The sequence below is a fragment of the Nannobrachium achirus genome, assembly GCF_963921795.1.
Source record: "Nannobrachium achirus genome assembly, chromosome: 24".
Lineage (NCBI taxonomy): Eukaryota > Metazoa > Chordata > Actinopteri > Myctophiformes > Myctophidae > Nannobrachium > Nannobrachium achirus.
In genome coordinates this window covers 35,369,914-35,382,490 of record NC_137831.1, presented here as the reverse complement: position 1 = coordinate 35,382,490, position 12,577 = coordinate 35,369,914, and the positions used below count along the sequence as shown (strand labels likewise).

General features: G+C 44.1%; 2 protein-coding genes across 4 annotated transcripts in view; both read right to left on the bottom strand.

Moving 5' to 3' along the window:
- The window catches only part of LOC308280254 (junctional adhesion molecule 2A-like), a gene marked incomplete at its 5' end in the record, with an annotated part of 35,079 nt that extends 27,057 nt beyond the window's left edge, over positions 1 to 8,022 (bottom strand). Inside the window, 4 exons of the mRNA XM_080720515.1 lie at positions 2,628 to 2,738; positions 2,960 to 3,025; positions 6,702 to 6,853; positions 7,859 to 8,022. Coding sequence (XP_080576641.1) covers positions 2,628 to 2,738; positions 2,960 to 3,025; positions 6,702 to 6,853; positions 7,859 to 8,022 — 493 coding nt within the window. The remainder of the gene's footprint in view (positions 1 to 2,627; positions 2,739 to 2,959; positions 3,026 to 6,701; positions 6,854 to 7,858) is intronic.
- Positions 1 to 12,577, bottom strand: part of LOC308309304 (C-type lectin domain family 10 member A-like) — a 281,075-nt gene that overhangs the window by 102,328 nt on the left and 166,170 nt on the right. The window lies entirely within an intron of this gene.

Genomic DNA, 12,577 nt, shown 5'->3' with positions numbered 1-12,577 from the left:
ATGAAGCAGAATGAACATTTATACATATTGTATAAATGTGTGATGCAGATTTTCATCGATGTCATGGATGGATTCATAGACTTTAGCAGTGTCATCGATTTGTGTTTTTAGTTAACTTGACCTTTCAGTCTGTACTTGTTCTGCTTTTTTTTTACATCTACACCAAACCTATTTGCCGAAAATAGCCGATCTACAAGCTATTTTTTTTTGCTATTTTCGGCTAAAGTTCTCCTCAGAATAGGGATGCGAGGGTTCAAATTGTTAATTTAAAAGAATGATCCTATCACAAAGATGTGGCGGGCCCCCCTGTAGTAACTCTGAGGACCCCCTAGGGGTCCCGACCCCCTGTTGAAGACCCCTGCTCTATATCAGTGGTTTTCAACCTTTTTCATATCAAGGTCCATTATTTACTCTGCAATTGAGGACCACCATTTGATGAGACAAATATTGTGTTGTCGTCGTATGAGATTTTGTCCACAATTCCATGCTATATTGATGTTAGTACCATATGAAAGATAACTGGCAAATGTTTAATTGTGTAGACTTCTTAAGTAATACAGCAAATTAAGTAACACAGATGTTTAACAATATTTGAACTCTTGGGAGCGTAAAATGATTGATATTCATTTTACACTCAAGAGTTAGGGTCGTTTCATACCGTTATAAGGGGCCTAACTAATTTCGGTTCGGGAGGACGCCCCGACCCGAAATTATTTAGGTTCGGGGGAGTTCATCCATACTTTCTTAACGGCTAGTGCCGAAGTCGCTTGTAAATATTGGAGGTCCATGGCATGACAACGTGTGGCCGAGAAATGAGCGTTGCAGGGCGGATATATCTGACTGACCCTCGCGCTGCAAGCTGAATGACTGGAAGTCCATTGAGTAGCAGACAGCTCCAGCAGGCAGAGGCAGTGACGGGGACACGGGGTCTCTTCCATAGGTCTCTTCTCTCTCTCTCACTCGCTCGAAAACATGTAATCTACAAGCTCACATTATAGACGCGGCCGCCTCTCTTGCTGCATGCATATCATCACGCAGTCACAACTCGTCGTGGAAAACCTATCAACGCGGAACATTAGCAAAGTTGTGTCTATGCTTTTCTTTTCTCTTTAAAACGGTCGGCGAGCGTGTGTGTGTGTGTGTGTGTGTGTGTGTGTCGCGCGCGTGTGTGTGTGTGTGTGTGTGTGTGTGTGTGTGTGTGTGTGTGTGTGTGTGTGTGTGTGTGTGTGTGTGTGTGTGTGTCGCGCGCGTGCGCGCCTGCCAGTGCCTGCCATCACTCTGCAGCCAGAGCGACCCATCTGCACTGTTTGTATTCGCGCTATAATACACAGCGTCCACAATCATTTGGAAGTCGGCGTGTCTCCCTCCCAAACGACCGCAGCCTGTTTCCTTGGATTCACAGCCGAGAATATGAACGTGAAGCCGGGATGAATGAATGAGAAGACACCGCTGAGTACCGAAATTAAGTCGGGAGGTCACAACATTTCGTCAGCACCGTAGAGCCGAATTTAGTCGGTTGACGCCCCCCCCCCCCCCCCCCCCCCCCCCCCGAACCGGGGGATGCGAACCATATTTGGGTTCGCCTAGTGCCGAACCGAAATTAGTTAGGGCCCTTATAACGGTATGAAACGACCCTTACAGATCTGGGGCACCCGCTGGCCTGGTGGTCAAGGCGCATACCATATACTAGGCTATGATGCCTGCTGGCGTCGCCGGTTTAAATTCCCGATCCGGACGACCTTTGCCGCATGTCATTCCCCATCTATCTCCCCAATTCCTGTCAGTCTACTATCCTATCCAAATAAAGGCATAAAAAGCCCCCAAAAAATCTTTAAAAAAAAATGAGTTACAGATCTATAGGGGTCAATTTGGTTACCAACACTCAAGGACCACTGGTGGTCCCCGGATCACTGGTTGAAAACCACTGCTCTGTTATAGTGGCGTTTCCATAAAGCCATTTAATGCGCATTAAGGCTTTTGCGCATAAATCTTTTATATGGAAACACTTCGAATACACTTTCATTTTTCGCAAAAACATTTATGCGCTTGGAGGAGGTGGATTTTGGGGCTTAGTCGAAAAAACTAAATGCGCAAAAGGGAAATGGAAATAGGTTTTCAATTAAAATACATTGAACTTTTGCAAGATATCGATTTGGCTGAAGGGAGCTGAAGGGAGCTACTAACTTGTTGCCGCCGTGTTGCCCACTACTGTAACTTGCATCGGATGTTTATTTTATGGCGCTGTTGTGTGCACTCACTGTGCAGTGCAAGCCTCGTCCGTCACATTACCCAAGTAAACACTTACACTTCGTCGACACACGTGTTGCGTGCCAAAAGTACCTTGCATCCGCGTCCGCGACGCGTTGTGAGCTTTTAGATCGGCCACCTTCCAGACGCAGAGGTCTCCCAAGAATCACATTTCAATATGGAAACAGGCCAAATTCGCTTTTTATTTTTTTCGAATTTCTGATAATTCGCTTCCTCTTTTCGAATAAGCTTTATGGAAACGCAACTTATGTCAATGATGACATTTAAAGACTTTTTTAACACACATTTTAACAAGATTTTGCACTCCATTTTGCCATGGACAGTAAGAGCTACACAGCGAGAAGGAGAGTGTTCCTCACCTCTGAACTGTCCATCAAAGTAGACAAAGGACACGTCTTTCCCCTTCTTCTTCCACTCGATGCGAGGGTTCTGATCCCTCTCTGTGTGGAAGACACACGACAGCACCGCGTCTGGAAGCCACAGAAAGAAAAGAATACAGGATTTTTTTATTCCATTTTATTATGATGGGACATAAAAAGACATCTCACACATGTAATTCCATGTAATGTCATGATCTTTATTCCTAAATCATAATTTAACTGGGGAGTGTGGAGTGGGTTAGGGTTAGGGTCAGAACTTAGAATAGCAGGAGTTGTAAATGTGGTGGAAACTAGAGTGTTTCTTTATGGACCTTGGTTCTCCTTGGCCTCCACCTTGTGTGATTTTGACGTCACGGTGACAGAGACAGAGAGACCACCTGGAGAGAGGGGGGGGGGGGGGGGAGAGGAGGGGGGGGGGAAGAGAGACATCAGACACTGTACCGAGACATCAGAGACACATACTAACCACTAGGGCATTCACCAAATATTCAAATATTGGAATATCAAAGTCACTATTCGACGTTGTTCACCGAAGTCGAATATTCGCCTCTTTTTTTTTTATATAGTTTTCTCTTTAAAGAATATATAGTTTATAAAGCTTGGCTAGATAGGAAGTCATAAGAATGAGTCGTCATTCCTCAGTGCTGTTTAGTTCAACTTGACTGAGGCATGCCTGCACGCCCTGCAGCCAGGAACACACAAAAATGGTAAATGGTAAATGGTGCATTTATATAGCGCTTTTAATCCAAAGCGCTTTACATAGTTCACCCATTCACACACACATTCATACACCGGTGGCGGAGGAAGCCATGCAAGGCACCAACCTACTCACCGGGAGCAATTAGGGGTTCAGAGTCTTGCCCAAGGACCCTTCGACATCAACTCAGGGGGAGCCCGGATTCGAACTGGGAACCCTTCGGGATTTATACCCTTCGTGCTCTAATACCAGTTTCTCTACCCCTGAGCTATGCCGCCCCCACAAAACAATGTTTGTTACAAATAAAAAGGCTGATTAACTCAATATACATTATAATATACTGTGTTAAAAAAAAAGAAACTGTCTGTGGGTGTGTGTAGATAAAAGAAAAAGAAAAAAAAATATTTCACTCACTATCAGTTACTATCAGAACTTATTTCATGTGAGTATCTCCACAAAGTTGCATTACTTGTATAGTGTTGCTGTAGGACAGATACTTTTTTATGTTTTAAATTAATTCCCTACTTTGTCATTCTATAGCGATGCACAAAAGTTGTAAAAGAAAAGCTTTGTGATCTGCAATTTCTGGCAACATTTTGGACACAAGAGGTTTCCAGACTTTCCACCCGACAGCGACGATATGTGAAATGAATAAAGACTGATCGTTGGACACCAGGCATCTCATATAGATCTGTTCTCACAGAAGGCTCTCCTCTTTTACGTTAATAGACTAGGCTCACTCCACTACATCCAGTAATCATCCATAGTTTAGGTCCATATTTCTGTGTTGACATCCATTGCTCATAGTTCTTCTGGTTGTGATGTGATAAATATTCCTATTTTGATGGCACTGCACCTATTTGGGTGTTAGAGAGCCACATTGTGGCCAATTTGAGCAACAACATTTCCATTACATGGTCACTCAAATCTTAGTTGCGTCCCAGAAAGGGGTCCTCTCCTCCCTATGTTCCCCAGGTTCTATGTTCCCCACTTGCCCCCCCAAAAAACCCACCCTCTCCACAAAACAGTTCTATGTTCCCCGCTTAACCAAAAAAAAGGATCGACTGTATGTATGTTCCCCACCCCCCAAAAAAAGTATATTTTCCCAGCTCAAATGCAGGAAACATTAAGAACATGTGGGCAATCCTAATTTAGGTGCCCAGTTGCCCAGATGTCTCCACCCCTAAGTGCCCACTCGTCTAAATGCCCACATGTCCCTATTGCCCAGATGTCCAGGTGCCCAGTCATAACAAAAGTATGGTGTCCAGATGTCCCTAGTGCCCCCTGTCCCACTAGTATTTGTAATTTCTCCCCATTATTGTGTGGTTTGAGTTGTTATTAATAATTAGAAATGAATGTTTCCTGCATTTTTGGATGAGTGGGGAACATAGAACCTTTTTTAAGTTGAACAGGGAACATTTTTTGTGGGGGTAAGTGGGGAACATAAAACCTGGGGAACATAGGACCTTTTTTGGGTAAGTGGGGAACATAGAACCTTTTTTGTGGGGGTAAATGGGGAACATAGAACCTGGGGAACAAAGGTACGGTCCCCATAGAAACCACGCCTACTGTATGTTAACACCTGATGTTTGTGAATGGAGTGGTAGTGGTTGTGTTACAATAAAAGGACTGTGAGGGCTCAGTCACACTAAACTAGAACGTTCGATGAGGGCAGATTCTAAAACTAGACTGAAACATTTCAGATGACTAAAACTAAATCAAAATGTATTCAAAAGACTAATGACTTAAACTAAATAAAATGTTGCTGTCAAAATCAACACGGTCCAGACTAACATTTAGCACCAGTCATAAATCATGTTTTTGCATGGCAGCCAGTCCTGACACCTGACACCATCTCTCTCTGTTCTAGCTTCACTACCTCAGGGTGTCTTCTTCAGGAATAGTATCCCCAAAGAAGATCCAAACGGATCGAAGCGTTGAAGCAATAAAACAGAGCTGAGTATACCAGTGTTGCGGACTCTATTCTTCTCTTGTATTGCCGTTTGTCCAGCACCTGGGCTAGAGTGGATTTGTGCATGCACTATCACCCCTGTCTGTTTTCTGCATGTCACCTCATTACTTTAGTTCTTTATTTTAGACACCAACATGTAAATATGCAATCTTCATCTTAAAAAGACCCCAATGTAAACAAGCCATAGTGTGTTCTTGTGTTTAAATCCTATTAGCAGACCTTGTATCTGAACTGTACTGTCTTGTGCTTTTCCTATGCAAACTGCTAATAAAGTGTTCAATCAATCAATGTGTACGTAAGTCTAACCACAAGGAGAACGAACGCCTTAAAAGGGAAGGCTAAATGTTTATGATTTGTTATGACTGAGTGCTTCTGAATTATAATTTGATTTGCAGATTGTATGGTGACTTCATCATAGACACACTGAGCAAAAAGCTTCCATAGAAGACACGCTGGCTTCTATAATGAAAATCAGCCGTGGTGACTGGGAACTTTAATGCCACGTGACCCACTGTGGGGGTCCTGACCTGTGGGTTGACCAGCAGTGAGGTAGCAGCATAGATCTAAAAAGCTAGATACCTCATTCACCGCTGCGGTTCATTGGAGTAACCTGTAAAAACGGGAGGGTGGAAGTGTGGAAGGCACGCTGCCACTCAAAGTCACTACTGGCCAATCACAGCACATCTTTTCTGTGACTTGTCAGAATCTAGGGTGTGCTCAAATAAACTAACGGCCAGAGGGCAGTGCGCTCAGTTCCTATATCCGAACGCACCCTGGGTTGTGAAAAGACCCGCCCCCACCTGCCTCTGATTGGCCTACCTAGATCACACTGGGACTACTGAACTTCCGTTTCGGTGTCGCCATTGCCCACCACCAAAATGGTGCCCGCGATACAGACACCCCAGGACGGGAGGAGGCATCTACCTTTCCATGTCTATGGGTAGCAGTACCTGTATGCTGTGGGGCAGGGTGGTGTACTGGGCTCTACAGTACCTGTATGCTGTGGGGCAGGGTGGTGTACTGGGCTCTACAGTACCTGTATGATGTGGGTACAGGGTGGTGTACTGGGTTCTACAGTACCTGTATGCTGTGGGTACAGGGTGGTGTACTGGGCTCTACAGTACCTGTATGCTGTGGGTACAGGGTGGTGTACTGGGCTCTACAGTACCTGTATGATGTGGGGCAGGGTGGTGTACTGGGCTCTACAGTACCTGTATGCTGGGGGGCAGGGTGGTGTACTGGGCTCTACAGTACCTGTATGCTGTGGGTACAGGGTGGTGTACTGGGCTCTACAGTACCTGTATGCTGTGGGGCAGGGTGGTGTACTGGGCTCTACAGTACCTGTATGCTGGGGGGCAGGGTGGTGTACTGGGCTCTACAGTACCTGTATGATGTGGGGCAGGGTGGTGTACTGAGCTCTGCACTGCTGCGTCAGACCAGCAGCCTCCTCCTGGGCTCGGGGCTGCTCTGTACAGGAGAACGGCAGCTGGGAGGTGAACAGGACCCTCGTCTTCAGCCTCGAGTCGGCGCCGGGTACTCCTCACAGACAGGGGGCGCTATGGGGGCTGGGTCACTGGCCTGGGGACAAAATGAAGGTAAACAACAGCGTACATTCATAGGGTACATTAGTTACTGGACAGACACAGATGAGACATGTTGATAATGTTGTGGCAGGGTTCATCGTCATGCTTAACCTGACTCTGGTGGAGTTGTGGTGGACATTTTTGTAAAACTTTTTGGGGCCATGAATGACTATAACAGGTCTGGCAAATCGAAAAATGTTCAAATGGAACCAAATTTTTAACCATTTGGTTCCATTTGTACAATCTCAGAGAACCACTAGTACTAGTCGGACTCCTAATGTGCCATAATCAGTACATATTCTAAAGAAGGCCTGGAGACAGTAATTGGGTCTTATAATCAAAATAACATATAATGTTGTGTAAAACAGACCACGGACACATGTGTCCGTGTACGGACATGTTGCTTACCTGTGTGTTGTGGACATAAATAATGTGACATTAAAGTTTGGATGCAGAGAAACCCACCTGCAGCGGTGGAGCCTTCATCTCTTCTTCATCTTCATCAGACATCTCTCTCTCTCTCTCTCTCTCTCTCTCTCTCTCTCTCTCTCTCTCTCTCTCTCTCTCTCTCTCTCTCTCTCTCTCAAAATAAATCAAAATAAATCAACTCACCTCATGATCATGTTTGTAGCCTATTTATTTCAGTTACAGCAAAGACCTATAGGTTACATTATAATAGTCTATGGTACTTCACAATGGAGAGGGGAAAGGTGCCAATGTCTTCTTCTGTTTGGGATTTCTTCACTATGTTTTTACACTTTATTACTAATACTTGCAGAACGTGGACGGTGGACATTACTTATTAGACAGTCTGGCTGTCAACACCATTTCACTACTACACATTAATAGTGATAATTAAAACCTTTGAATCTTATAACCTTCTGTTGTTTGTAGACTAGCCTTAGCCTACTTGTGTTCAAGTTAATGTGGTGTAACAGCCTAATCTATATCAGGCTACCTGTGGTGTGTAGCCCAGTGGTTCTCATGGGGTCCTTGAGGTGGCTCTAGTCCGGGGGTCCAGGTTGTCCACGGGGAGAAGGGCAGCACGCAGCCCGGGGACGAGGCTCTCTGTGCGGGGCTGCTGGAGGCTTCTCTCCGGCCTTTTTTCCTCCTCATCCGCATGATGTCCTGTGGTCGCTTGAAGCTGGGAGAGAATCCGTCCTGTTGGGACTGTGGACAGCTGGTGACACGATGAGCTGATTGAGCTAATGAGCTCCAAACAGCAACAACAACACGGTGGCTTTTCTTAATAGTTGATGTGACGCTGATTTGTTTACTTCTGCGCTTTAAGTTGGAGAAATGAATGAATTTAGGCCACTAGGTGGCAGTATGAAGTAAGCTAAAGGGACACAGTTGTATGTGTGCCATACACTGCTCTGTTATTACTGAACCTCAACACCTGCTTTTCCTGACAAGACGGTGTTATTTCCTTCCTGGTATATTGCTCACTTCTTCATGTATTATGTTTAGGCTACTTTCCCATAATACACTTTCTTTTAGATTCTATAGGCCTACAAACATTGTATGAGAGCTTCTTCTACAGGACAACCAGCAGTGTTCATTTATCCATTTATAAATCTGAGAGTATGCAAACGTATCATTCATCTCTGGCTCAGGTTGTGAGCACCACAAACACTAAAACAGGGGTCTTCAACTGGGGGTCCAGGACCCCTATAGGGTCCTCAGAGTTACTACAGGGGGTTGCTGCCAAATCTTTGTGTGATAGGATCCTTGTTTTAATATACTTTCTTTTCTTTTACATTAAACACCTGAACCCTAGCATCACTATTCTGAGGAGAACTTTAGCAAAACATAGAAGATGTACAAGCTCACAATGGCTCATTGTGATGGAAAGAATAGCAGACTACATACAGAGTGAAAGGTCAAGTTAAAATTAAAGGTTTAAGTTCTGCAATAAGGCATACAGGTTTTGACATGAATCCAGCATTATTCTGTCAAACAAATATGAAGCCATTTATGAAATCTATGAAAAGTAGGGGTCCCTTCTCTCTCGTGTAGTTCCCATTTTCTGGAGGGACTGGAAGGTTTGGTGTTGAGAAATTAATGGTGTTATTATTTATTATAAAGAGTTGTACTTCAATACAAACTCATGGTCACATCAGCTGGGCCTCACTTTCAAGTGAGCACCACCGATACTCTCTCTACATCTGTACTTCGACGGAAGCGCTGCCACAAACCCAACATACTATATGAGCCCAACAGGCTCTGTATGTCTGGTAAACTGTCTTGAAGGGTGATGTCTCCCGCATGCGGGGGAACGCTGCCGGTTTCCTGTTTCCTCATGCAGTTCAGCCCAATGAACAGGAAACTGTCTTCAACCAATCACAATGTTGCATTTGCAACTGAAACGACTGAACAGAGCTTTTCAGGAAGTGAGCTACAGTGCATTTGAGGCCACGTTCTCCCTCAGTACTGTTTAGTTTAGTGAATGTAGGCCTAATATTATTATCTCATCATAGGCTGTGTCTGTCTCTCTCTCTCTCTCTCTCTCTCTCTCTCTCTCTCTCTCTCTCTCTCTCTCCCCCTCTCTCTCTCTCTCTCTCTCTCTCTCTCTCTCTCTCGTTATTGTTAGGGACCAAATGGACTCTTCTGAGAGTGTACAAATGGAACCAAATGTTGGTTGAATTTAAAAAGTTTGAGGAGCCCTCATAGAGATGAATCAATAGATCCCATCTGCTGCTTTGACCTTCTGATAGCAGCTTCCTCCTCTTCAACTCGGTATAATAACCTAAATACAACTATGTATAGTTTTCTAGTTATTGTAACAGTTTTACAGCCCCAGCCTAGGGGAACCGAGGCTCCACAAAGAACCACCAGCAAGCAGGAAGTCAGCATGAAATTATATAAATATCTTTTAGTGGTTTTGCTGTTAGAAAATAATAACCAAATAGTAAAGCTATAACCTAACAAACCAAAATTAATATTATAGACCTAACCAAAAGACAACACTTAACCTACAGTAACTCCTTACCAACAAAACAGGTGAAGAGGAGAAGCAAATAATATATCACTCACCCCTACTACCAAACACAAAGTCATTCAAAAATCACACCCAGTGTGAAGTGAGCGATGCCTTTTATGAGTTTGTTTCATGAAGTGTCCCAACGAAGCTTGGCCAATGCCAAGCTCTGCGGGACAGACATATGGACAGACATACATGCATACACACAAAGCCAGATGTAGGAACAAAAACAAAGCATATGCCTTGTTTGCTGGCAGTCTGTCTGAAAGCAGAGAGAATCCTGCAGGAGCTCCTCCACCATCACCTCCTGGTCACCTCCTCAATCACTGCCTCAGCTCACACACCTGCCACACATCACACTCAACCAGGAGCACCTTTACACAGGGACACAGAGGAGGTGACTCATACTTTGGCTATTAAAAACAGTAGAGTCAAGTAGTAGAAATCAGTAGAATCTGACTCTGCTCTTAATGTGTTTAATGTGTTTGCCACTCACTAGCTGTTATGAAATGGCACCTCTGGCCTGGCCTGTGTGTCACCTCCTCTGTGTCCCTGTGTAAAGGTGCTTTAGTAAGTGTCACTTCCTATATGAGCCAAAGCCAAGGCATAACATTATGACTGACAGCCTAGAAATATATTCTTTTGCATTAGGATGTAGGCCTAATGATCACTAGACTCAAGCAATAACCCACTTATCTGCCAGACTCTCTCCCCAGTCAAAGTTATCAGTTTGAATGAAAGTAGAATTATATGCAGGATGTAAATTGCAAATAACGGTAGATATGAATGCACTCTCTCTCTCTATGCCAGTGTGCCAGTGATCACCCACCCCTGCGCCAATTTTGCCGTAACACACACACACACACACCACACACACACACACACACACACACACACACACACACACACATACAGCTTGTAAGCATTGGGCATTTGTGGAGCAGCACAGCTACACTTGTGGGTAGCGTAGCGACCCCCACAAATGTGCCAAAATGGCCTGCAATACTGTTCTGCTGGCATTCACTCTTGTTTTGTTTTGGGGTTCCCTGACTCAGTGTTTTTTCCTTTCTTTATAATTAATTGTGGGAGAGTGTAGTCATTCAATGCACCAATCAACAAAGGTGTATATCGATACAGAACAATAAAGAAAACTATGGCAAGGCCATTTTGACACGTTTTTTTTTGTGTGTGTGTGTGTGTGTGTGTGTGTGTGTGTGTGTGTGTGTGTGTGTGTGTGTGTGTGTGTGTGTGTGTGGTGTGTGGGGGGGGGGGGGGGGGGGGGGGGGGGGGGAGGGGGGGCTACCCGTTTGGCTGTGTTTCTCATTCCATGAATGTCCTATGCATACAAGCTGTACCTCGTTGTAAAGGTGACTAATCAACGATAAACATGACATAAAAAACAATACCAATTGGTATTATTAAAGGGGAGATATAATGGACCGAAGTTACGTTTCCTAAATTGTGCTAGTTTACATTCCTCCTCCAAAATGGCCAGCAATGTTACAGAGCTACTTATGAAGCCAGAATAGACTTTGTGTCCATTTAGTTGTCCATATTGTTCCTGTCAGAGGCCTCTATCTCCTTGTTTTAACTTATTGTGTAAATCAACAGCCCTACTTGATCGAACAGCGTCACATAAGAGCATCAAAATAAGTAGCAGATCCACAAGCTCGAAACGTGGAGTGAAGTGACGCGTTTTGTGCTTGTAGATCTGCTACTTTTGCTTTTTTTGAATCCTAAAAAGTAACAGTTTTGGACAAAGGCTAAGCGGTTTCCACCCGTCAGAGACAAAATACACATTTACACATTTGTAACTATTAACTAACTATTAACATCCTCAATCTACCACTACGATACATATTGGACAAAATAACAGGATTTTGCTCATGCAATAGAACAACAATTGATAAAAAAGTCTGTCTACAAACTGCCTGTGCGCTTGTTTGTGATGAAATTCCTGAAATAATGAAGGTAACATACTGAGTACTAGCTGAGTACTCCCCCCCCCCCCCCCACCCCCCACCCCACACACACACACACACACACACACACACACACACTTTCTGAAAAAAGAAACGTATATAAAAGAATCCAATTGCATCTTTCTAGTTTTATCAATTGTTGATACAATAAGCCCCCCATTCCCATGATGCACCACAGCCTCCACAATGACTTATGGAGGCTAGTGTTATTGTAAATAGTAATAAAGAAATTGCCAGCTTATTGTGTCTAAAAAGACACACTTAGGCACTTGCATGCATGCCCCCACCCACTGAAATCAAAGTCATTAAAATCGCTAAAACAATAAAAAGAAGTAAATGAAAACATTTTAACACTCATCTTTTCTTTTCGCCCCTGTCCGTCCGTGCGCCAGTGTGTGGACTGCACATAAGTCCGACTGCCCATAGGTCCGACATCTCATTAATCTGATGGTGGATAGGGAGTTAGGGTTAGGTTTAGGCATAGTTTTACTGGTTAGGGTTAAGGTTACGTTTAGGCATAGGGTTACTGAGGTTAGGGTTAAGGTTAGGGTTAGGTACCGTCGGAACAATGGGACGTCGGAACAATGACATGGCACCTTTATTGTGTAATCTCTATAACCAGACATCTGGATTTGAACACAATCTGTAGGCAAGGGACCAATTATTATTTGTGAATGACATAAATGACAGTTTAAGATCAGATTTGAGAGGG